At 44.3% G+C, this 27,334-nt stretch overlaps 1 protein-coding gene and 1 non-coding gene across 2 annotated transcripts; both read right to left on the bottom strand.

Moving 5' to 3' along the window:
* Positions 1-448: 448 nt before the first annotated feature.
* Positions 449-20,078, bottom strand: LOC106580218 (intraflagellar transport protein 81 homolog). Its single transcript, XM_045704222.1, is given in 18 exon segments — positions 449-1,939; positions 2,615-2,656; positions 3,042-3,122; positions 3,217-3,260; positions 3,263-3,287; positions 3,421-3,507; positions 5,817-5,906; positions 7,257-7,385; positions 8,618-8,678; positions 8,680-8,759; positions 12,632-12,687; positions 12,989-13,091; positions 13,279-13,377; positions 18,188-18,253; positions 18,329-18,424; positions 18,648-18,828; positions 18,945-19,044; positions 19,246-20,078. Coding segments are annotated over 17 exon segments (1,503 nt in total). The 5' UTR covers positions 19,025-19,044; positions 19,246-20,078; the 3' UTR covers positions 449-1,756.
* A 6,406-nt stretch (positions 20,079-26,484) lies between these two features.
* On the bottom strand, positions 26,485-26,560 carry trnat-ugu (transfer RNA threonine (anticodon UGU)). The gene has a single exon. It is a non-coding gene; the product is annotated as a tRNA-Thr (tRNA).
* Positions 26,561-27,334: the final 774 nt, after the last annotated feature.

The raw sequence follows: 27,334 nt of genomic DNA, 5'->3' as shown, positions 1-27,334 counted from the left end.
AGCGATCCATCAAACCCATTTGGTGTCATCATAGTGGCCTCTGACATCTGGTCAGACTCGCTCAGGTGGAACAAACTTAAACTTGCTCCTTTTTTTCAATGCTGATTTGAATGTCTGAGAAACAGAAGTGTCAAAGATTTTTCACAAACCTAATTTCTGAATAAAAGTAATCCATGAAGTAGTCTAGATTTTCAAAAGTATCTGTAATCTGTACTACAATATTGTTGCTGGTAACGCAATGGATTAGTTATCGTATTTAGTAATCCCTTACATGTAATCCGTTACTCCCCAACCCTGATAACCAACAACAATGAAAGTGACTGGACCCCAGGCAGCATGCTCATATATTTGCATGCACCTCACCTGAAATCAGAATGTGACGTAAACAAAGGCAGATTCTCTTTGTCAAACCAAGAGATGCAAAGCAATCACAGGCAAACTGCTATCATGGTGTGAAGGATGTCAGCGAAGGCCACTAGATGACACCCCACTGTATTTATTAGGGGGCATTATTGTCAGCTCTTTAAAACAGGACTGGCATTTATCATCTGTTGACACTTCTTAATGAGGCCTCCAGTGGCACACCGCCAATCCTGTTGTTCAGTTATAATTCTATGCCAATCAGTTCCCAGTCAAGTAGCCTTCTAGAATTCACTCTTGATCCATCTGGCACTAACTGTGGCTGTGAGCAGAATATTGAGTTATGCTTCACTACAGCCAAAGCTAAGGCATGGGCACGGCGAGTGACATGTCCCCTTATTCACGGCGGCATTTATAGACAGAGGTATTCAGAATGAGTGATTTGTGAATAGGAGAGGTATATTCTAAGGACGACAGTTAACCTGTCAGTTTGATTTATCATTCACTGTTATCCATCACCTTTAGATGTCTGTGACTAGTCAGACAGAATTATGACCAAATATTGATTATCTTAAAGTATTGTTTTAAGCATATATTTGTATTAACAAAGTCAAATGAGAAGTACAAAAGGATATTATGTAGCTAATATGATATGTAAAAAATGTAGTTGTTACATTTTAAGTGTTAAAATGGGTATAGACTTGGCCATGGTACAATATGCAAGATGATAATGCTGGACCAGTTCACCCTGCACTGTCCTGTTATATCAACAGAGGTCCAATTGATTTCCAAAAAAGGCAAGCTCCTCGGCCCAAGGTCATGGCAGTTGTTTCCCAAAATAGCGGAGTGCAGCTGCGTCCCAAGTGCAACACTTTGTACGCGGTTATCTTTAGACATATAGATTGGAGCTGTATTCTTAAAGATGTGTCAAAAAATATGGAGGCTGAGGATTTGTTTGAAGTCAGAGAGCCAGAGAGTTAAACCTCTTATCTGTCAGACACCTTCTGGATCATGTGTTCTTTCAGTTCTGGATTCATCAGGCACCTCTCACAATATCGTCACCGGGAAGGTGCTCCTCACAGAAGAAAAATCTGTTTAATGGAACTAAATCCTACTTTGGGATTATTCACAGAGAACATAACTAGCTAACTAAACCAGGATTAACACAGATTGGTTAAATTGAATCCTTTTAACTTTAGGCAATGAAAGCAGAGATGTTTTGATTACATTAAGAGATGAAAAGTAATCATCTCACCTAAAATAGATAAAAAGCGAGACAGACTGATGAACTATAACTGGAGAATGAAGTACAGTAGTGAGATGAGTGAGAAGTCCTGGTCATTGTGGTAGAGCTTAGTGTACCAGAGTTAGCCCTGCGTTGACAGTCTCCTCATTCTCACAGCACCAGCCTATCCTCACCGCCCTCCTGGATGACCTGACCAATGGAGGCCTGGCTCTGGGCACTCAGGAAGCACCCAAGCTTGCACACCATCAGCTGCTCCAGGTCGAGCCACATCTTCACCTGCTTCATGTTGGGCCTGTGGCTCTCCCTCACCGCCTTCTGCTGCTCACGCAACTTCTGTTGTTGTCCAAAGGGAAAGAGGAATCATTATTACATCAGCACAACAGGCTCATTTTGACATCAAAGACAGTGTATGATACCAGCATAGTTAAACAGACATTTTCAGTTTCTTTTCAAGTGTCAGCATATGGTTTTGTATCAAACACTGAATGGAAGGGTGGTCATGAGATCTTTGTATTCATTGACTGGAAGCTTGACCAGCCAAATATTAACAAGTGCATTAGCATCAAGCCTATTCATAACCATAGATGGGAAACCCTAATAAAGAAGTAGCTTGTCATGAATGTGCCAGGGGCGGGGGGGAATAGATGACTGTTAATGCACTGAGGACTAGTGTAGAGAGAAATCAGCATGAAACACTACAGCTGCTCCACAGGTGATGAGAGGACAGGCATTACAGTAATGTATCACTGCTGCGTGTTGTGCTGCTGCAGCACACCAGCATAGGTGCAGCTTGTATGTCTACATTACAGCTCGTCTACTGGGCCAAATGGTTTAGCAGGAATGCAGCGGAGCCCCCTCTGCCATGCACTTTCTCCTCTCTGGCCCCATTCTGATCAGGGTGAGGAAGAACCTAAAGTATGGCCCCTGTGTTTGCAGGGGATCCATGTCAGATGCCATTGGCACTGTGCCTGCACCCTGACAAAGCACACACAGCACCTCTCTGCTCACCTTGCCCAGGGACTCCTGCTCTGCAACGTTCTTCATGTACTGCTCCCTGTGAAACAGCCGGAGGGTCAGAGGTCACATGAGCCTATTAACTTTCACAAGATCATTGCTGCCATTATTGTGAGTTTCAACCTGTTAGTTGAATAACACAACATACAGTAGCAAACATCCATAACAGATTTTATTAAACCAGTATTTTATTGACATATTTTTCAACAAAAAAAAGCAATAGTTCTGGACACACTTTGAAATGCATAGCTGTAGTATATAAAGGACCTATGAGGGTGAACCTACTAACGGACTGCTGTAAGTGCATCCTTTGAGAGAGGTGTATGGGGAGTTGTGTGGCAACAGTAGCAGATGCACACGTGTTGTAATAGGAGCCTATGGAGGGGACTGCGGTAATAGAAGTCCTAAGCAGCTGGCAGACTCTCCTGATGGTTTTCCTCCTCTCTTGCGGATCAGGGGCCTTCATCTCATCTGCTGCTTGCTGCATTTGCAACTCAATGATCTGTGAAGAACAGAGAGAGATGGGGAGGAGAACAGGAGCTCTGGTTGGCTGTCGCAGCACAGAACAGGTGTTGTTTGCTACCTGAGCCCCTTACCTCTTTCATGCAGTTGATGTAGTGGTATACGTTTTCCTCCGAGTCGTCGCCTCCCTCAGAGCTCTCACCTCCTGCAAGAAGAAACTCAACTGTTCCTCTTGGAGAGAACATTGCAATTGTGTGGTGTACGTGAACAAATTACATATAGAAAATGTCATATGTGGTGTTAGGTCAGGTGTCTACACATCGCATTTCATATTGTACCTGGTCCAGTTTGGATCGGTTACTCTCCAGACCTGCAGCACAGCTGTCATACTTGGTCTTCTTTTCCTCATACTCTTGAGTTAGCTCCTGTGAAGAATGAAATCCCCATTCACAGATACATGAACAGAGAAATACACATACATGCGCATATTCTACAGCATTTAAGTACAATGACAATACATTTCACTGTTATAGTATGTTATGTACAGTGCATTGGGAAAGTGTTCAGGCCCCTTGACTTTTTCCACATTTTGTTACGTTAAAGCCTTATTCTAAAATGGATTTCCCCTCATCAAATCTACACACAATACCCCATAATGGCAATGCAAAAACGGGTTGTAAGAAATTTTTGCAAATGTATATTAAAAAAAAACTGAAATACCTCATCTAACTGGTGCCCCCCCACATTGACTCTGTACATCTACCCCCTGTATATAGCCTCGCTATTGTTATTTTACAGCTGCTCTTTAATTATTTGTTACTTAACACTTATTTTTCTTAAAACTGCATTGTTGGTTAAGTGTTTGTATGTAAGCATTTCACTGTAAGATCTACACCTGTTGTATTCGGCGCACGTGACAAATAACATTTGATTTGAATATCACATTTACGTAAGTATTCAGACACTTTACTCAGCACTTTGTTGAAGTACCTTTGGCAGCGATTACAGCCTCGAGTCTTCTTGGGTAGGACGCTACAAGCTTGGCACACCTGTATTTGGGGAGTTTCTCCCATTCTTCCCTGTAAATCCTCGCAAGCTCTGTCAGGTTGGATGGGGAGCGTCGCTACACAGCTATTTTCAGGTCTCTCCAGAGATGTTTGATCGGGTTCAAGTCCGGGCTCTGGCTGGGCCACTCAAGGACATTCAGAGACTTGTCCCGAAGCCACTTCTGTGTTGTCTTGGCTGGGTGCTTAGGGTCGTTTCCTGTTTGAAGGTGAACCTTCGCCCCAGTCTGAGGTCCTGAGCGCTCTGGAGCAGGTTTTCATCAAGGATCTCTGTACTTTGCTCAGCTAATCTTTCCCTCGATCCTGACTAGTCTACCAGTCTCTGCCGCTAAAATACATCCCCACAGCATGATGCTGCTACCACCATAGGGATGGTGCCAGGTTTCTTCCAGAGGTGACGCTTGGCATTCAGGCCAAAGAGATCAATCTTGGTTTCATCAGACCAGAGAATCTTGTTTCTCATGGTCTGAGAGTCTTTAGGTACCTTTTGGCAAACTCTAAGCGGGCTGTCATGTGCCTTTTACTAAAAAGTGGCTTCCATCTGGCCACTCGACCATAAAGGCCTGATTAGTGGAGTGCTGCAGAGATAGAACCTTCCAGAAGGACAACTCCCATTTCCACAGAGGAACTCTGGAGCTCTGTCAGAGTGACCATCGGGTTCTTGGTCACCTCCCTGACCAAGGCCCTTCTCCCCTGATTTCTCAGTTTGGCCGGGCAGACAGCTCTAGGAAGAGTCTTGGTGGTTCCAAACTTCTTCTAAAGAATGATGGAGGCCACTGTGTTCTTGGGGATCGTCAATGCTGCAGAAATGTTTTGGTACCCTTCCCCAGATCTGTCTCTTGACACAGTCCTGTCTCGGAGCTCTACGGACAATTTCTTCGACCTCATGGCTTGGTTTTTGCTCTGACATGCACTGTCAACTGTGGAACCTTATATAGACAGGTTTGTGCCTTTCAAAATCATGTCCAATCAGAAAAGAAAATGTGGAAAAAGTCAAGGGGTCTGAATACCCCCCTATTAGTACAAATGTACTATATGCAAAAGTTAGGTTCCCCAACCCCTTTCATATCACTATCAGATCAAAGCCCATGTATTTGCACCATTTTACTGAATCTTAGCTCAAGCTTAGTCTATTAAAATATTTCTGACGCATCTTTTCATCATTAGTTATTGTTAGCCCGTATGATTTTATACATAAAAAACACATATTGGAAAATATGATACCCTGCTTTAGCCAAGGGATGTGAGGGGCTTTCCCTATCATACACTTTACATATAGACTACATGTAAACTATCGTTAATGGACTCCACAAAGATCCTGCAAACCTTATTCTTATTTCTCGTATGTTTTTGTTCTACCTTAAGATATTTTTAGGGCTACATTGATATTGATGACTGCATTGTTGGGTTTAGAGCTTGCAAGAAATGCATTTCACCGTACCTGTGCATGTCACATTAAAACCTGAAAGTGAATAGCAGCTGGTGGAGGCATCAGGGTTTTCCCCTTCCTTTGATAAGCCTATTGACCTCCTGTCATGCTTTGCTAAGCTTCTAGTTTCGCATAATAATCTGGGCTTGTACATTTGGCTAATTCTATAGACACAGCTCTGTGTAATGACGCAATTTGAAGATGAAACTACAGACAAAGTTTCACAGCGTGTGGCCTTCACCTGACGCTGCTGTCTCAAAGGCCTCGGTTCCTTCATGGTCGGTGCAAGGGCAGACTTCTTCTCCTCTATCATCGAGTTCAGTTCCTTCACCTGAAACAAGGGCAGACTTCTTCTCCTCTATCATCGAGTTCAGTTCCTTCACCTGAAACAAGGGCAGACTTCTTCTCCTCTATCATCGAGTTCAGTTCCTTCACCTGAAACAAGGGCAGACTTCTTCTCCTCTATCATCGAGTTCAGTTCCTTCACCTGAAACAAGGGCAGACTTCTTCTCCTCTATCATCGAGTTCAGTTCCTTCACCTGAAACAAGGGCAGACTTCTTCTCCTCTATCATCGAGTTCAGTTCCTTCACCTGAAACAAGGGCAGACTTCTTCTCCTCTATCATCGAGTTCAGTTCCTTCACCTGAAACAAGGGCAGACTTCTTCTCCTCTATCATCGAGTTCAGTTCCTTCACCTGAAACAAAGTAACACATATTTCAACCCATATGCCAACATCCTGGTTTGGTGGGAAAAATTATCCACATAAATGTCAGATTAAGATGACTAACTATGCCCATAATAACATCTAATAATCATATGTCACCTGTGTTGTACACAAGCAGGGGCCGTATAGGGTGTGCATGGAGAGGCAGAGCTGTCTAAGGCCAACCAGGGGATTGGAAGATTGTGAGGTGAGTGAAAGTCTACTGTATAGCGACAGGTGTTGCAGGTCTAAGCCCTTTGAAGGGTTGAGCAAACAGGCAGGGCTCAGCTCAACACCTGGGAGTACGGGCCACCGTTCTCCAGTGTGTGTGTGTGTGTGTGTGTGTGTGTGTGTGTGTGTGTGTGTATAACAGTGTGTGTGGTTATGTGGTCTATTGTATATGATGAATCTGGAAGATGGTGAGTTGAGTGAAAGCCTACTTTATAGCTACAGCCAGGAATGCTTGAATCCATCATTGGGAGCGGCAGGCTACTATCTTCTAAGTGTGAAAGCTGCCAGCTTTAACCAGAAACCCTGACTAATGTTTAAAGAATTTCAAAAACATATTGGACTGGGGTCTAATCATTTGCAACTGGTTCTATTTGGACTTCGTTGCAATGGAATGACATATTGATAAAACAGGTTGATTTGGTGATCAAACCTGGCTTGAAACTCACCAACTACTCTTCTTTTCCCCTGAATACAAGCACATATGACAGTTGAAGTATGCACGAGGGGTATTTCAAAGGTTTCAAAGACACTAAATCAATGCAAAGTAATCAATGACACAAACAAAACAGCACAGTCAGACAAGGAAGGTTCTTGTAAAACAAATTGTGCATCTGGACGAGCATCTGAAGGCAATGAGCTTCACCCTGCGACTGAGTATGGGGGTTGCCTGGAGTGGGTAAAGGTCTGTCCCTGTGGTAAAGTGACATGCTACTCAGACAGTGGCTCCGATCCCCTGGTATAGTCACCATTTCAGACTCGTCATCCAGCGAGCGTGCCTTCATCTCGTCCAGTTCACCCTTGACGGCCGACACCCTCTCCAGTTCCTCCTGAGTATCACTGTACCCAGAGACCCGCTTCTGTGCCTCCATGGATTGCTACACAGACAACAATAAGAGCATGAAAGGGCATATGGGGTTCCAGTCATCAGTTAGTGCACAAAATATGAGATCCTTGTGCCTTGTAATATGGCAGCATAACATGAGATTGTGTCCAGTTTTATAATCCTAAACCAAATGTCAGTGTAGGGACCTGGCAAGAGTTCATTAGAAACACCTGGCACTTGAGCAATGTAGTCTATCTACACCCACAGGAGCTGCAAGGCAGTGGGATATTTTAATGAGTGTAATCAGTAAAAAGTTAATAATTTGAGGTGCGTAAACCTCCATGTAATAACATACAATGGCTCAGCTAATTCAATGTTTATAATTAGTTTGCACCATATCGACAAATGTAAGTCTATAGCTGTGACTCAGTGACTCCCTCCCTGTCTGGGAGGATATAGCACGGAGCCTAATCTGGAACTGACCTCTGCCACCGGTGTCGCAGCTCTAAACACTGTGAAGCGTTGTGTCCACGCAAACAGTCAGGGCTCAGTTCCACACCTGGGAGTACAGGCCACTTTGTTCTCCAAGAAGAGAAGGTTACATGCGGTTGAGGTAGCAGTGTGTGTGTGCAGTCTATTGTATATGATGAGTGAGAAATCTGTGACCGATGAAAATAAACACAATTTCCTTCCCACGTATCCCCAGCCCTCTATTGCAAATCTGTTCAAACATTGATAAAGACTGAATGTGAATGACCTAATTAAACTACAATAATTCTAATATTTGGTTCTGATATGAATAGTTCACAGTGGCAGGCTGGGCTTCTAGCATGTTCTGGGTTATCCTGTAGGCTATAACCAACATTGTTGCAGCGAATGGTTCATTTTATGTGGGAGGGGTAACAGTTGGGAACAGGAATGCAGGTAGCGAGAGGACAGGGGGCTCAGGCACCAACAGACAACCAGCCGTGGTGGGGGGGTGCAGCCACTGATAAAAAAAATACCAGCGTCATAGAGAGAAACAGATGCAGCCTTCGCAAATAGCAGCAGCCCAGCCCTCCCTGGGTCAGCCAGGCTTTTAGCAAGTCAGGAGGTGGGAGGGTTTTGAGGTGTGAAGTCATTTCCAGGAAGGTTATGTCACTTCACTTTTAATGCAATTTACATGAACATGGGCAGGATGGAAAGGGCCCGTGTAGCACTATAAGAGGGCTTATGCGGTATGGAGGAAAGCAGGTAGGGTGGATAGCTGCCCTGCTGTGAAAGGGGATTGGTGAGGTGCATTACCAGTTGCTGTTGGCTGACCTCACGCCTCTGTTTTAGGATCTCCTCTGTCCGCTGCAGGACCCGTGCTCAGCTCGGTAATCTCCTGCCTCTTCTTCTTGAATACCGTCCCCTTGCTGCGCAGTTTCCCGACAAAACGTTTGAACTGAGAAGAACCGAGGGAGACGGTCATGAAACTAATATGCTAAGAGAAAGGGAATTACTAAAAGTAATGACAATAACATAGCATTTTCGTGTCTGAAAATGAGACCGACATTTTCTCTTTCTTCCCAGACCACATCTTGAAGCGAGGTCATCCTCTCCAATTCCTACCAACAGACATGACCCCTGGCAAATACATCAAACATTGGCCAACAGAATGCGGCATTCAACCCCCCCCCTTCTCTGTAGGGGTACGATGAGACTCCTGTGCATGTCAACATTTATAGCTGTTGTTCATTTTGGAGAACCCCAGAAATCACAGAATGTTACGTCACTTCAGGCATGCGCAGCTTGCGCGCGAGAATGTATGGTTTGTTTTATTTCAGGACATCAAGGGCAGACAAGGTTGAGAGAGAATTAGCAGGCAGAATAATGCTGCATAGCATTCTCTCGTCACATACAATGGGTCCCCAGAACAACTGCGACTAAATTAGCCAGTAATTTGAAGGGCTGGAACTATTTATCATGACAGAGGATTGTTTTTGAAAATGCAGCACAATGGAATAGTAGATAATTAAACATGGTACGCACTGTGCATATTTATAAATAGCAGTAGCCTACAGTATATGTGAAATCTATTTCGGCAGGGTGAATAACCTTTCCAGATTGAGCAAACACATCTGTTATTTATGTTGGGGGAATTTGGGGTGTAAGTGAACTGAGAGCCAAGCAATGGACGATGGAACACTAGACACATGGTGGACTAGTTAGTAGGGGGTTTAAAACCAAGCTAACTAAGGATGGGCACACAGGGGCATAATACAGACGCCCTCCTGCAGCTGCTGGGTGACATGTGATTATACGCACGCTCAGAATGGAAAATACCTCTGATAAGGTGATCATTTCCACCATGACCCATGACTCCAGGAGAGACCGATAAGTCCTTTCCATTTACCACAGAAATGCTTCTTGTTCTCACCTACTGTTTTACCACACTGAGAAGTGGGTTTAGAGTTCCCTTTCACATCAAAACACTCACTTATTATCCAGGGGAGCAGATGAAACCACCCACATTGAACAGGGCATTGGGGAGAGCAGGGAGGAAGCGGCTGCTATTTCAGACAGGCAGCTTATGTGCCTCGCCAGCCTGTCCAGCTCTCAGCACCATAAAACACTCAGACATGGACATATGGGTGCAGTACGTGCCTTTAATCCAACAGCGACCACCAACTACACTGCTCAAAAAAATAAAGGGAACACTAAAATAACACATCCTAGATCTGAATGAATGAAATAATCTTATTAAATACTTTTTTCTTTACATAGTTGAATGTGCTGACAACAAAAATCACACAAAAATAATCAATGGAAATCCAATTTATCAACCCATGGAGGTCTGGATATGGAGTCACACTCAAAATTAAAGTGGAAAACCACACTACAGGCTGATCCAACTTTGATGTAATGTCCTTAAAACAAGTCAAAATGAGGCTCAGTAGTGTGTGTGGCCTCCACGTGCCTGTATGACCTCCCTACAACGCCTGGGCATGCTGCTGATGAGGTGGCGGATGGTCTCCTGAGGGATCTCCTCCCAGACCTGGACTAAAGCATCCGCCAACTCCTGGACAGTCTGTGGTGCAACGCGGCGTTGGTGGATGGAGCGAGACATGATGTCCCAGATGTGCTCAATTGGATTCAGGTCTGGGGAACGGGCGGGCCAGTCCATAGCATCAATGCCTTCCTCTTGCAGGAACTGCTGACACACTCCAGCCACATGAGGTCTAGCATTGTCTTGCATTAGGAGGAACCCAGGGCCAACCGCACCAGCATATGGTCTCACAAGGGGTCTGAGGATCTCATCTCGGTACCTAATGGCAGTCAGGCTACCTCTGGCGAGCACATGGAGGGATGTGCGGCCCCCCAAAGAAATGCCACCCCACACCATGACTGACCCACCGCCAAACCGGTCATGCTGGAGGATGTTGCAGGCAGCAGAACGTTCTCCACGGCGTCTCCAGACTCTGTCACGTCTGTCACATGTGCTCAGTGTGAACCTGCTTTCATCTGTGAAGAGCACAGGGCGCCAGTGGCGAATTTGCCAATCTTGGTGTTCTCTGGCAAATGGCAAACGTCCTGCACGGTGTTGGGCTGTAAGCACAACCCCCACCTGTGGACGTCGGGCCCTCATACCACCCTCATGGAGTCTGTTTCTGACCGTTTGAGCAGACACATGCACATTTGTGACCTGCTGGAGGTCATTTTGCAGGGCTCTGGCAGTGCTCCTCCTGCTCCTCCTTGCACAAAGGCGGAGGTAGCGGTCCGGCTGCTGGGTTGTTGCCCTCCTACGGCCTCCTCCACGTCTCCTGATGTACTGGCCTGTCTCCTGGTAGCGCCTCCATGCTCTGGACACTACGCTGACAGACACAGCAAACCTTCTTGCCACAGCTCGCATTGATGTGCCATCCTGGATGAGCTGCACTACCTGAGCCACTTGTGTGAGTTGTAGACTCCGTCTCATGCTACCACTAGAGTGAAAGCACTGCCAGCATTCAAAAGTGACCAAAACATCAGCCAGGAAGCATAGGAACTGAGAAGTGGTCTGTGGTTACCACCTGCAGAACCACTCCTTTATTGGGGGTGTCTTGCTAATTGCCTATAATTTCCACCTGTTGTCTATTCCATTTGCACAACAGCATGTGAAATTTATTGTCAATCAGTGTTGCTTCCTAAGTGGACTGTTTGATTTCACAGAAGTGTGATTGACTTGGAGTTACATTGTGTTGTTTAAGTGTTCCCTTTATTTTTTGAGCAGTTTATATAGACCTGCTTATGGCCAAAGGTTGCTCTGCAAACAGGAACAGGCATACTTTCAGATGTGAAGAGTGGTCGTTTTTCCTTATTATCCTTGATCTTATACAGCCAGGCATAGGGTGTGTTGACACAGGAGTGATGGCTCCTGGCACTGTGTTGCAGAGGCAAAAAAGCCACTCAAATTTGAGAGTCCACTCTCTGCCAGTGGTTCAGAGGGATCTAACCAAACATGGCGTCAAATCTCGTGTCAGTTTGTTTCGATTGGGGTAAAATATCAGCCATCGAGTTACATTTAGTTGAAGGATTCACACTGCAATGGTTTGTGTTTTGCGGAATTAATTTAGAAGAGATTTGAAAACAGTTAACATTTCAGACAGTTTGTTCAATACTGTCCTGGTTCTAGGTAGTCCGTGTTGTGGTCTATTTTTAACCTTGCATGGGAATGTGGGAGAATGAGGGGAAAGGGATAAGTAGCTTTAGCCAGTGAGCCCCTCTCTGTTTACATAAGAGCAGAAATAGCATCTCACGTTCAGTGCGGCGCACAACTGTACCGCGCTTCACTCTTATCAACAAAGTTTGACGTAAGCAAACAGGAGAATGTTTAATCAATCTACCCCTAAAGATGGAAAACATATCATCTCTGATGCATTTTGCTTTATCCTCTGAGAGAGTTTGGATAGTGATGTTCAGTTTTGAGTGGTGAGCAGATGTACAATGTAACGTGCGAATACAGAGCAGATGGTATCAGTGGAGGCTTGTGAGAGGACGGCTCATAATGGCTGAAACGGAGCGAATTGAATCAAACACAGAAAGAAACCATGTTTGATACAATTCCACTCATTCCGCTCCAGCCATTACCACGAGCCCGTCCTCCCCAATTAAGGTGCCACCAACCTCCTGTGGATTGTATATAAGGGTAGCAGTCTTTTTGCTGGACAATGACGATACATCACTCCCCATCGAAAAAGGCTCCGACCCTGTTCCAATGGTGAGGAAGGGGATTACTATTGGTGTGGACGATGATGTTCAGACCAGAGTACTGAGCTGTGAGATGTGGTTAGTTACCTCGTCTCCCCGGATGACCTCGTCTCCCTCCAGGTCTCGTGCTTGACTGTTCTCACCTAAAAGAGACAGCAAAATATTAAAATATCAATATGATAATATGAATAAACGTTTTGATGATAAATAAAGCCGCCTCCCTTCATCAGACAACATCAATCAGCCTAACAAGTTCAAAGAGCCAGCAAACGCTTAACAACACACAGACAGCCAGCACTTACAGATTCATATAACTGACAAAGACCTGTGTGATTTAGTATCAATGACAGGGAATGGCATTCTGAAATGGACATAACCTTCATCCTATGTAATTGCTGGTGTTATGTCATATATAAGAATGTGAAACAAGGAGAAACAAATCACCTGCTGCCTGAAGAGACAGTTTATCATCCATGGGGTCATTTCGCATTATTCTTTTGTCAATCAGCGGATTTATTTCAATGTTGTTTTCTCGAATCTGGACAAACTGGGGAACAGTCAGACTCAAACTTTCAATTTGTCAGAAACAACCTTTTTGGTGATTGTCAGTCATTCTTGAACCAAATTGACCAAACTGGCAAGGCTCTAAAGCTTAATTACCCAGGTAGGTTGATAGCTCACCTTGTCCTCTAGGTCCCTAAGCTCAGCTTGGCCCATGTCTGGCTTGGAGGTACATTCTGCAGGTACTGCACCATCCGCCTCTTACTCTCCAGCTCCTTGGGCAGTTTGTCAGACACCATGTAGGAGTTGAACTTGATCTCCTCTTCAAGCCTCTTCATTATGTCGGGGACAGTAACAGAGACAGTAACAGAGACATTTGATCAGGCTACATCATTGTGAAAGTCTTTGAAACACAATGAGGCACACCTGCTCATCACAAGAATTAACATTAAACTAGATCAAGAGAGTGTATGCAAAACATTGTTTTAATTAATCAACTCAAGAGCATAACCTCAACATACAGTGCATTCGGAAAGCATTCGGACCCCTTGACTTTTTCCACATTGTTAAATTACAGCCTTACTTTAAAATTGATTCAATAGATTTCTTTCCCTCATCAATCTACACACAATACCCAATAATGGCAAAGCAAAAACAGTTATTGACATTTTTGCTAAATTATAAAAAACAGAAATAGTACATTTACATAAGTATTCAGACCCTTTACTCAGTACTTTGTTGAAGCACCTTTGGCAGCGATTACAGACTTGAGTCTTGTTTATGACGCTACAAGCTTGGCACACCTGTATTTGGGGAGTTTCTCCTATTCTTCTCTGCAGATCCTCAAGCTCTGTCAGGTTGGATGGGGAGAGTCGCTGCAGAACTATTTTCAGGTCTCTCCAGAGTTGTTCGATCGGGTTCAAGTCCAGGCTCTGGCAGGGCCACTCAAGAACATTCAGAGAGTTGACCCGAATCCACTCCTACGTTGTCTTGGCTGTGTGCTTAGGGTCATTGTCCTGTTGGAAGGTGAACCTTCGCCCCAGTCTGAGGTCCTGAGCACTCTGGAGCAGGTTTTCATCAAGGATCTCTCTGTACTTTGCTACGTTCATCTTTCCCTCGATCCAGACCAGTCTCCCAGTCCCTGCCGCTGAGAAACATCCCCACAGCATGATGCTGCCACCACCATGCTTCACCGTAGGGATGGTACCAGGTTTCCTCCAGATGTGACGCTTGGCATTCAGGCCAAAATAGCTCAATCTTGGTTTAATCAGTTTCTCATGGTCTGAGAGTCTTTAGGTGCCTTTTGGCAAAATCCAAGCGGGCTGTCATGTGCCTTTTACAGAGGAGTGGCTTCCATCTGGCCACTCTACCATAAATCTCTAATTGGTGGAGTGCTGCAGAGATGGTTGTCCTTCTGGAATGTTCTCCCATCTCCATAGAGGAACTCTGAAGCGCTGTCAGAGTGACCACCGGGTTCTTGGTCACCTCCCTGACCAAGGCCCTTCTCCCCCGATTGCTCAGTTTGGCCGGGCGGCCAGCTCTAGGAATTGTCTCGGTGGTTCCAAACTTATTCCATTTAAGAATGAGAACCCAATGTGTTCTTGGGGACTTTCAATGCCTCAGACATTTGATAATACGCTTCCCCAGATCAGTGCCTCGACACAATCCTGTCTCGGAGCTCTACGGACAATTCCTTTGACCTCATGGCTTGGTTTATGCTCTGACATGCACTGTCAACTGTGGGACCTTATTTAGACAGGTGTGTGCCTTTCCAAATCATGTCCAATCAATTGAATTTACCACAGGTGGACTCCAATCAAGATGCACCTGAGCTCAATTTTGAGTCTCATAGCAAAGGGTCTGAATATTTCTGTAAATAAGCTATTTCTGTTTTTAGACATTTGCAAAAATTCCCAAAACCTGTTTTCGCTTTGTCTTTATGGGGTATTGTGTGTAGATTGATGAGGGGAACAAATATTTTCATCCATTTCAGAATAAGGCTGTAACATAACAAAATGTGGAAAAAGGGAAGGGGTCTGAATACTTACAAAATGCACTGTAGATAGTGTTCTCCATGCTGCTGTTTAACTGATGCACAGTGGGCCTACATGAGACTGAAAACCTTTACAAGAGGGTCACATCATTTGATATGTGGTAATTTAAGTCAATGGATTGTCAAATGCTTTGTTGGTATGCCACTCACAAAAGCTTTCATGTCTGTCTTTCTTTACTTTGGTCATTTTGGAAACTATAAATGTGTAAATCTCCTGTGTGACTGTAAAGAGGCCAAAACTAGATGATTACAGGGCCTTAATAAATGTGAATCAATTAACGGAGATTCAGCCTAATCTGCTGTGTCCTTGACCTTTCAACCTTTTCAACCAGCTGTGGTGTGGAGGGTGATGCAGAACACGCCTACTCACTCTCTGGCTTGGAATCTGCTGCTGCCTGCCGCAGGTCCTTCAGCTGCTGCTGAGGTCTCTGCAGTCTCTGCTCTGCCTGGAAAAGCTGGACATATCCAAATGACAACACACCTTATCAGCATTTTAAAAGAAACCAACATCATGCTTATAAATCTACTTGTAGGTGAATTTAGAATATGTAATTGACAACAATCTGATAATATGTAAACCTTTACCTGTATGTCTCAAAAACTCAGCAAAAAAAGAAACGTCCCTTTTTCAGGACCCTGTCTTTCAAAGATCATTCGTAAAAATCCAAATAACTTCACAGATCTTCATTGTAAAGGGTAAAAACACTGTTTCCCATGCTTGTTCAATGAACCATAAACAATTAATGAACATGCACCTGTGGAACAGCTTACAGACGGTAGGCAATTAAGGTCACAGTTATGAAAACTTAGGACACTAAAGAGGCCGTTCTACTGACTCTGAAAAACACCAAAAGAAAGATGCCCAGGGTCCCTGCTCATCTGCGTGAACATGCCTTAGGCATGCTGCAAAGAGGCATGAGGACTGCAGATGTGGCCAGGGCAATAAATTGCAATGTCTGTATTGTGAGAAGCCTAAGACAGCGCTACAGGGAGACAGGACGGACAGCTGATCATCCTCGCAGCGACGGGCCACGTGTAAACAACACCTGCACAGGATCGGTACATCCGAACATCACACCTGCGGGACTGGTAAAGGATGGCAACAACAACTGCCCGAGTTACACCAGGAACGCACAATCCCTCCATCAGTGCTCAGACTGTCCGCAATAGGCTGAGAGAGGCTGGACTGAAGGCTTGTAGGACTGCTGTAAGGCAGGTCCTCACCAGACATCACCGGCAACAACGTCGCCTATGGGCACAAACCCACCGGCGCTGCGCAGTTTCCCGACAAAATGTTTGAACTGAGAAGAACCGAGGGAGACGGTCATGAAAAGAATATGCTAAGAGAAAGGGAATTAATAAAAGTAATGACAATAACATAGCATTTTTTTGTGTCTGAAAATGAGACTGACATGTTCTCTTTCTTCTCAGACCACATCTTGAAGCGAGGTCATCCTCTCCAATTCCTACCAAGACAGACATGACCCCTGGCAAATACATCAAACATTGGGCAACAGGATGCGGCATTCAACCCAACCCCCCCCTTTCTCTGTAGGGGTACGATGAGACTCCTGTGCATGTCAACATTTATAGCTGTTGTTCATTCTGGAGAACCCCAGAAATCACAGAATGTTACGTCACTTCAGGCGTGCGCGCGAGAATGTATGGTTTGTTTTATTTCAGGACATCAAGGGCAGACAAGGTTGAGAGGGAATTAGCAGGCAGAATAATGCTGCATAGCATTCTCTCGTCACATACAATGGGTCCCCAGAACAACTGCTACTAAATTAGCCAGTACTTTGAAGGGCTGGACCAGACAGGACTGGCAAAAAGTGCTCTTCACCGATAAGTCACGGTTTTGTCTCACCACTGGAATGAGCGTTACACCGAGGCCTGTACTCTGGAGCGGGATCAATTTGGAGGTGGAGGGTCCGTCATGGTCTGGGGCAGTGTGTCACAGCATCATCGGACTGAGCTTGTTGTCATTGCAGGCAATCTCAACACTGTACGTTACAGGGAAGACATCCTCCTCTCTCATGTGGTACCCTTCCTGCACGCTCATCCTGACATGACCCTCCAGCATGACAATGCCACCAGCCATACTACTCATTCTGTGTGTGATTTCCTGCAAGACAGGAATGTCAGTGTTCTGCCATTGCCAGCGAAGAGCCCAGATCTCAATACCATTGAGCACGTCTGGGACCTGTTGGATCGGAGGGTGAGGGCTAGGTTCATTCCCCCCAGAAATGTCTGGGAACTTACAGGTGCCTTGGTGGAAAAGTGGGGCAACATCTCACAGCAAGAACTGGCAAATCTGGTGCAGTCCATGAGGAGGAGATGCACTGCAATACTTAATGCAGCTGGTGGCCACACCAGATACTGACTGTTACTTTTGATTTTGACTCCCCCCTTTGTTCAGGGACACATTATTCCATTTCTGTTAGTCACATGTCTGTGGAACTTGTTCAGTTTATGTCTCAGTTGTTGAATCTTGTTATGTTCATACAAATATTTACACATGTTAAGTTTGCTAAAAATAAACGCAGTTGACAGTGAGAGGACGTTTCTTTTTTTGCTGAGTTTATGTGTACTCTGTATGCAGCAAAGTTGATAATATGGGTTACAAAGCATGTAAATTGGAACGTTGAACATGCCATATCATTAGTTGGTTCTTCTGCTGAGCCAGAGACTCTTCTCTCTCCTGTTCCACATGTAATTGTCTGGCCAGTTCCAGCATCCGCTGGTGGTTGAACACTGACTCCACCTGGTGGACACAGAAAAAAACGGTGATACTGTTTGGGCATCTGAGATTGAGTTTCACCTCACATGACAGCCGGGAGCCACTACCACTGACCCCAGTTTCCTCTTCTGGCATGGTCTTAAATTATGATCCACTAAAATGGCACTCTACTACTCTTCTGCCCTGGAAAAGGGTGAAGCCGTGAGCCTCTCAGATGCCTGTCTAGTCTCATTACCAAAAGGAATCTGTTGGCGTGTATAAGAGGTCATGTTTTCATTCCTCTGCGAGTCCCTGTGAGTTTCAGGCATTATGACAGGGTGGGCTTCCTCAAACAGACTGTCTGTCTTACCCTCTTCTTCAGCAGCTCCACTCGCTTGATCAGCTGGTCCTTCTCCTCTTCCATAGCACCAATGTCCTGAGGTTGGCGAAAATATTGTGTTTTAGCACTGTCTTAAGCGTATTCAATGTGAAACCTATTGAAAAGGTGTCACACTTTTCCACTGATCTCTGCAGTGGAAAAGCCAGAGCTCTTCAGTTGCTCACACTCCTTATGGTAGGTCTTGAATCCTTCCATTAGTTCTTCATACTACAAAAACAACAGATCAAACACTATGCAATGATGAATCATATCTTAATTATGCATTCCATCACATCTTTCTGGCCCACAGTGAACTTAAAAATAATAAAATAAAGGTTTTAATCATGGCATCATAGTGTGATCTCTCTAGTCTAGCGAGAGGAGGAGTCATTATCCCACGTTCCCATTATCCCATGTTATGCTTGCACCTTGAAGTCAGTGTTAAACTAACCTGGTGACAGGTGTCAGTGATGACACCACCCTGCAGGAACTCTGCAGGCACCTCCAGCTTAACCAGGAAGCGAGCCAGGTAAGCTCTCTTATTCAGCTCTGTGATCCTCTGCAGCAGCCAGTGAAGGATAGGGTGAATCACAGGCTTACTACCAGTCACCAGGCCCTGTCTGAAACTGCTCCTGTATGAAGAAAGAGGACAGTGAGAAGCAAACACTCTCAGTGTTCTATTCAATGTCATTGGTTCTACTGCTAAAATCTGCTTTGATTTTGTAAGTTGTCAGTCAAGAATACTTACAGATCAGACATATTCCCAGGTGGTTTGTATTTCAACATCCCTAGCAAAGTGAACATTCTCTTTGCTGTTTGGTCAGGCATTTCTTCACGGATATCAATAGCTTACCGAAATGAATAAAATATGATTTACAATTCATTCACACATTTTACACACACTTTAGGTGACTGACTGATAATTGGAAACAATAGTAGTGGGGCTCCAAATGGGGTAGGTGTCATCATCAACATTAGCGACATAATATCAAGTCATGATCAAAAGTATGAGGTTGTTGTTTACATTGCCATTGTTTACATTATCTTACCTTAGGGTCAATTTCAGCCAGAACATCGTTGAGAATCTCCAGCAGTTGCATTGGCCCCAGTGAGTCGAAGGTGATCAGGTTAACGTTTTTCTTGAAGGGGTCTTTATTCAGGTGCTCAACAATAAATGTAAGTTGCTTGCTCATCTTAAAATCAACTGGCCAGCTAACGCTAAAGCGAGATAAAGAATTTTAGCTAATGTTAGCTAGTCAAGAGGATTAGCAAAAATACAGAATCAAAACTAGCATTACGTTAGCTTGCTACGTACTGTAAAGTTAGCTATTTAGCTAGATGCCGTTATAAAACGTTCGGTGGATAGCTTGAAGCATAGCTAGCTACACGCTAACAAGACAGTTCGTATGCACAAAGTGGCCAGCTGGCTTGTCCCCTTGTTTATTTCGAGGAATACTCGTTTTAAACACCATAACAACGTTCACAGTCAGCAAAGCAAGACCATTCGTATCCGTTTTGGTAACCAGACACAAACGTACCCGAGCTGGTTGCTAACAGGAAGTCTTTCAGCTAGTTCAAGAGGGCAAAGATTGTTTGACAAGATCGTCGAGTGACTGCTCTAACAATGGGAATAGCTTCAAAATAAAAGTCCTCCTTTTACTTGACCACAATATCAGAAATTATAGTGTATTTTGCCTGTTGCAAGATGCGTTCAGTTTCTCTGATCTTACCCTCCCCTTTTCATAGGAGGAATTAAGGCTTCTTTTTTTGTTCTAGTGGTCTGCCAAGGTGGATAAATTAAATAAAAGATACAATCAGTAAATGTTTTAATAACGGGACATCGAAATGTGTTTTAAACAATAATGTTAAATATAAATTAGTTAAAAAGGAATTCATGATTGAAATTTAAATATTCTTCCTTAAATAATATCTGGAATAATCGTTTAATTTCCATTCAACTAGATAGTACTGTCCCCCATGCTGCTCCCCGTCAGGGTCTGAGGATTCTCAAACAACGCAGGCTCTTGAAACGCATCCGTGCATTGGTAGATGTGGTGTACATTGTTATAAACAGTTATTACACTGCTATAGACTGTTACTCTCACTGTTATCGACGGTTACAAACACGTATTACAAAGGCCCCCAGTGTCCGGTCTGGGGCGTGAAGTCAGGAACTCTGCTGGTCGGTTACTGCGTATCAACCTTGCGGTGCCAAAAGCCCTGGTCTGCCCTAGAAAGCCTATGTAAATTACGATCGCCAGAACGGCCAAATCCATTTATTTTAGACAGCCGTTTTGGGATCTAAAATAAGTTTATGCTGACACACACCAATCACGGGCCTTCAGGCGTGGAGGCTCGTGCTCTCATGCATAATGGTGCTTTTAAGAAAACTGGGAACTCGGGGTGGAAAACGAGCTGAAATCATGAAATCAGTGTGCTCCATGTCGGAAAATCGGAGCTCTAGAAAGAGTCCTGACTTGGAATTCTGAGTTGGATGACCGTTCTAAAAATGTATAATCCCAGTTGGAGCTCGTTTTTTTCAGAGTGGCCAACTGTTTTTAACGAAATGAAGTCGGAAGTCGGAGATTTCCAAGTTCCCAGATGTTTTAAATGCGGCAATAGCATAGACGTCACAGATAGAGCAATGAGACAGATATTTCACACAATGTATAAATGTGAAGCATCCGCTTAACGTTTCCACTCACTATCAAATTTGGTAGTGATAGGAAGCCCAGAGGCCTGAGAAGATTGATTTTGGCCTAATTTTCTCATCGATGAAACATTCATTTCACAATACAGTTTTCTGTTCACAAAACTAAAATCTGTTACGAACAGAGTGGACTAAGTTTTGTAGACTTTTACCCTATGCCAAATTTGTACAAAACTGCATTGTTTAGAAGGCTTACAAAGGCAAATTATGTTATTGCACACACGCACTTCACAGAGTTGGCGTTCTCTGTCGGAAATATGCAAACGTAGGTTAGAACGCGCCAATAGGATCTTGCTAGTTCGTGCGTGGCTCTGCCCATCTTGCTTGTTCTGCCCACTATGACTAATTTGTTCCGATTTGAAAGGACAGGCTATGGTCTATCTTGGTTTAGTTATACAAATCTTTCTAGACATTAAAACCAGTAGATAGTTGCCGAGTTCAAACCAATTGGGAACTTGGAAATCTCGGACTTCCGAGATTCGGAATTCCGAGATTCGGAATTCCAAATCGGGAACTCAGGTCTCTTTCTAGAGCTCTGACTTTCCGACTTGAAGATCACTGACATCATGAATTGACCTCGTATTGTTCAGAGTTCCCAGTTAGTCCACCATGAGATACTGTAACGCCAACATCATCCAGGTATTCTTAAGGAAAACTCCCGATGGCACATGAAGCTGGAAGTATTTGAATTTGAAGCATGCCATATTATTGAATGGGCCTGCATGGTACCAAATAATTGCTAAGGATCATGGTGAAAGTGGCTGTAACTAGCAAAGGATCATGATGTAGTCGTTTTCATCCTGCCTGAGAGAGTCAACTTAGGTGCACCTATGAGGAGGTGTGGAGGTAGCCTGTCGGCCCATGATTGGTCTGTGTCAGCACGTGGTCCTGTGTGACAACAAATGTAGTAGTTAGAGTGGATCACTATTTAATTAAATATCTCGATTTGTAGCGAACTTTAAAATCATTCAACATGGGGAGCGAACTTGATCATTATATATTAATTTTAGAGCCCAAAACGGCCTTCAATTTTGTGGGGGGAGGCCATTCTGGCGATCATAATTTCGGCTTGGGACCGAGATTTCGGCTTGGCCCATAAGACCCTCACAAATTTCTACAGATGCACCATTGAGAGCATCCTGTCGGGCTGTATCACCGCCTGGCAAATGTACCATCTGCAACCACAGGGCTCTCCAGAGGGTGGTGCGGACAGCCCAACGCATCACCGGGGTCACACTGCCTGCCCTCCAGGACATCTACAGCACCCAGTGTATTAAATCAATTCAAATTGTATTAGTCACATGCGCCGAATATAACGGGTGTAGACATTACAGTGAAATTATTACTTACGAGCCCCTAACCAACAATGCAGTTGAAAAAAATACGGATAAGAATAATAAATAAATGTAACAAGTAATTAAAGAGCAGCAATGAAATAACAATAGCGAAACTATATAGGGGGGGTACCGGTACAGAGTCAATGTGCGGGGGCACCGGTTAGTTGAGGTAATATGTACATGTAGGTAGAGTTAGAGTTATTAAAGTGACAATGCATAGATGATAACAACAGAGAGTAGCAGCGGTGTAAAAAGGCGGGGGGGGGGGGCAATGCAAAAAGTCTGGGTAGCCATTTCATTAGGTGTTCAGGAGTCTTATGGCTTGGGGGGGTAGAAGCTGTTAAGAAGCCTTTTGGACCTAGACTTGGTGCTCCGGTACCGCTTGCCGTGCAATAGTAGAGAGAACAGTCTATGGCTAGGGTGGCTGGAGTCTTTGACAATTTTTAGGGCCTTCCTCTGATACTGCCTGGTATAGAGGTTCTGGATGGCAGGAAGCTTGGCCCCGGTGATGTACTGGGCCGCACGCATTACCCTCTGTAGTGCCTTGCGGTCGGAGGCCAAGCAGTTGCCATACCAGGCAGTGATGCAACCAGTCAGGATGCTCTTGATGGTGCAGTTACAGAACCTTTCGAGGATCTGAAGATCCATCCCAGATCTTTTCAGTCTCCTGAGGGGGAATAGGCTTTGTAGTGCCCTCTTCATGACTGTCTTAGTGTGTTTGGACCATGATAGTTTGTTGGTGATGTGGACACCAAGGAACTTGAAGCTCTCAACCTGTTCCACTACAGCCCCACAGCCCCATCGATGAGAACGGGTGCGTGCTCCGTCCTCCTTTTCCTGTAGTCCACAATCATCTCCTTTGTCTTGATCACTTTGAGGGAGAGGTTGTTGTCCTGGCACCACACGACCAGGTCTCTGACCTCCTCCCTATAGGCTGTCTCATCGTTGTCTGTGATCAGGCCTACCACTGTTGTGTCCTTGGCAAACTTGATGATGGAGTAGAAGTCGTGTCTGGCCATGCAGTCATGAGTGAACAGGGAGTACAGGAGGGGACTGAGCACGCACCCCTGAGGAGCCCCCGTATTGAGGATCAGCGTGGCGGATGTGTTGTTACCTACCCTTACCTCCTGGGGGTGGCCTGGCAGAAAGTCCAGAATCCAGTTGCAGAGGGAGGTGTTTAGTCCCAGGGTCCTTAGCTTAGTGATGAGCTTTGAAGGCACTATGGTGTTGAACGCTGAGCTGTAGTCAATGAATAGCATTCTCACATAGGTGTTCCTTTTGTCTAGGTGGGAAAGGGCAGTGTGGAGTGCAATAGAGATTGCATCATCTGTGGATCTGTTGGGGCGGTATGCAAATTGGAGCGGGTCTATGGTTTCTGGGATAATGGTGCTGATGTGATCCATGACCAGCCTTTCAAAGCACTTCATGGCTACAGACGTGAGTGCATGATCACACAGTCATCTGGAACAGCTGGTGCTCTCATGCATGTTTCAGTGTTACTTGCCTCGAAGCGAGCATAGAAGTAATTTAGCTCGTCTGGTAAGTTCCTGTCATCATACCAGCACACCTTCCCTGTGGCTCAGTTGGTAGAGCATGGTGTTTGCAATGCCAGCATGGTGTGTGCAACGCCAGGGTTGTGGGTTTGATTCCCACGGGAGGCCGATTCCCACGGGGGGCCAGTACAAAAGAAATGAAAATGAAATGTATGTATTCACTACTGTAAGTCGCTCTGGATAAGAGTGTCTGCTAAAATGACTAAAATGTAAAAAAATGTAATCATCTAGACAGCAGAGACTGTGCAGGTGCATCAAAGCTGGGGACCGAGAAACTAAAAAACAGCTTCCATCTCCAGGCCATCAGACTGTTAAATAGTCACCACTAGCCAGCCTCCTCCCAGTACCCTGCCCTGAACTTTAGTCACTGTTACTAGCCAGCTTCCACCCTGTACTCAATCCTGCACCTTAGAGACTGCTGCCATATGTACATTGTCATTGAACACTGGTCACTTTAATAATGTTTACATACTGTTTTACCCACTTCATATGTATATACTGTATTCTAGTATATAACTACTGCTGTACACACCTTTTCTATTCATATACGCTCCATACTGTCTATACACACACCGTCATATACTGTACATATACAGTACACTGAGTATACCAAACATTAGGAACACCTTCCTAATATTGAGTTGTACGTGACCAAAAACATTTTATTTGGATTTGATTTAGGCTTTCTAAGACACTGGGGGCCTGTGCCATAGACATTAAGGTTGGCTCTCTTTGGCAGGATGAAAATGACTACATTGACCATGATGCTTTGCTAGTTCCGGCCATTTTCACCATGATCCTTAGCGGTTTTTGGTGCCAATTAGCCCCATTCAGCAATATGGGGTGCTTCAAATTCAAATACTTCCAGCTTCTTGAGTTTTCCATAGGAATATTTTTTTCTGTAATTTTCAGTAGAAGAGCCCTTTTATATTTCTGGATTTGAACATTGTAAATAATAGTTCCACAACAGACACTATCATATTGTTCCAATACTGTTGGCATAATAGTATTGCTGTGTCTCTGTATATGTAAGGGGTGCGTGTTGGTGGCAGGGAAGTCAGGCGCCGGTGAACGAACTTGGTATAAACTGAGTTGTTTAATAAATGCTGATAAAACTCCAAAACAACCAATATAACAAAGTGGGTACAAAACCTGTCGCACAACAACACTGAATAGCACATCACATCCAAACAAAACAATCTCCGACAAGGACATGAGGGGGAACAGAGGGTTAAATACACAACATGTAATTGATGGGATTGGAACCAGGTGTGAAGGAAGACAAGACAAAACCAATGGAAAATGAAAAATGGATCAGTGATGGCTAGAAGGTCGGTGACGTCGACCGCCGAACACCGCCAAACAAGAAGAAGGACCGACTTCGGTGGAAGTCGTGACAGTATAGTTGAGGGTATATTGGTTCAATAATACTGAAGTCAGTTTTGGTCCCAGAGGGGATCTCAATGCTGTTACACATAACCAAGTTAACCTGACTTAAAGAAACCTGAATAAAAAAATTAAAGATGTACTTGTCATTATTTTATTTTAACTTTACATTATACCCTGTATTATAGTAGATCACTGGTTAATACAGACTACACCTTATTTATTTCTACCAACATTTCTGTCCACAACTTCTGAATCAGGTAATAATTAAACAGATACTGTTGTGCTGCCTTTCCAACTGATGTAAACTTTCCACACAAATATTAATTTGAAAAACCAAAAGACCTTCACATTGTAGGTCTGTTGTTTTAACAATGTAATAATAATATATGCCATTTAACAGATGCTTTTACCCGAAGCGACTTACAGTCATTCGTGCATACATTTTACGTATGTGTGGCCCTGGGAATCGAACCCACAACCCTGGCCCTGCAAGCTTCATGCTCTACAGGACCACCATTAGAATGTAATAACATAGACATTAAAACCAGTATATAGCGATAGCGCTTTCCTATGGAAAACTCCCGATGGCGCTGGAAGTATTTGAATTTGAAGCACCCCATATTGCTGAATGGGGCTAAATGGCACCAAAGATCGCTTAGGATCATACAGTATTGGAACAATATGATAGTGTCTGTTGTGGAACTATTATTTCCAATGTTCATATCCAGAAATAGAAAAGGGCTGAAAATGTAAACACCTCCCCCACTCAATGATGAGCTCTGTACTCACTGTAACAGGATGAAATGAGTCTTCAGGACTGTCCAATAGCGTACGATCAGAGGGAAATAATATGAATGAAGTTAAAAGGCTCCATCATTCATGCCAATTCAGGTTAGTCGAACAACTCCAAGTTTGTAGCGTCGTAATGCTGTAGCTACTATTTGACAGGAGGTCGTACGAATGGGGCTTGTGCAGAGAGTCAGGGTAAGGAGTAGTAAAGTCCCGACTGACCAGGACCTCTCAGCCCTCCGTTCCAAAGTCCTTTGTGAACTTCCTGATCTTGAACAAGTCCTCCGTGCTGACTGTGGATCTTGTGGTGGATAGTGAGCGCAACATGTCAGACTGGAGAACAGAGGGACACAGAGAAGACAAACAAAATCATGGTTCAGCAATTACACAAATGTATGCGTCAGTTTGCAATGCCTGGATGTGTATGTTTACATTTTAGTCATTTAGCAGACGCTCTTATCCAGAGCGACTTACAGTAGTGAATACATTTCATAAGTTTTTTCTCCGTACTGGTCCCCCGTGGGAATCGAACCCACAACCCTGGCGTTACAAACACCATGCTCTACCAACTGAGCCACACGGGACCGTGTTGAAACAGCATGTTCCAGTATGTCAAATCAAATTGTATTGGTCACATACACATGGTTAGCAGATATTAATGCGAGTGTAGCGAAATGCTTGTGCTTTCAGTTGCGACTGTGCAGTAAAATCTAACAAGTAATCTAACAATTCCCCAACAACTACCTAATACACACAAATCTAAAGGAGTGAATGACAATATTTACATACAAATATATGGATGAGCGATGACCGAGCGGCATAGGTGTGCAATAGATTGGATAAAATACAGTATATACATATGACATGAGTAATGTAAGATATGTAAACATTATTAAAGTGCCATTATTTAAAGTGACATTGTTTAAAGTGACTAGTGATCCATTTATTAAAGTGGCCAGTGATTGGGTCTCAATGTAGGAAGCAGCCTCTCTGAGTTAGTGATTGCTGTTTAGCAGTCTGATGGCCTTGAGATAGAAGCTGTTTTTCAGTCTCTCGGTCCCAGCTTTGATGCACCTGTACTGACCTCGCCTTCTGGATGGTAGTGGTGCGAGCAGGCAGTGGCTCGGGTGGATGTTGTCCTTGATGATCTTTATGGCCTTCCTGTGACATCAGGTGCTGTAGGTGTCATGGAGGGCAGGTAGCTTGCCCGCAGTGATGCGTTGTGCAGACCTTACCACCCTCTGGAGAGCTTTGCGGTTGAGGGCGGTGCAGTTGCCGTACCAGGCTGTGATACAGCCCAACAGGATGCTCTCGATTGCGCATTTGTAAATGTTTGTCAGGGTTTTGGGTGACAAGCCAA

This window comes from Salmo salar, chromosome ssa20 (genome assembly GCF_905237065.1).
Source record: "Salmo salar chromosome ssa20, Ssal_v3.1, whole genome shotgun sequence".
Taxonomy (NCBI): Eukaryota; Metazoa; Chordata; class Actinopteri; order Salmoniformes; family Salmonidae; genus Salmo; species Salmo salar.
This window is presented reverse-complemented; position numbering and strand designations above follow the sequence as displayed.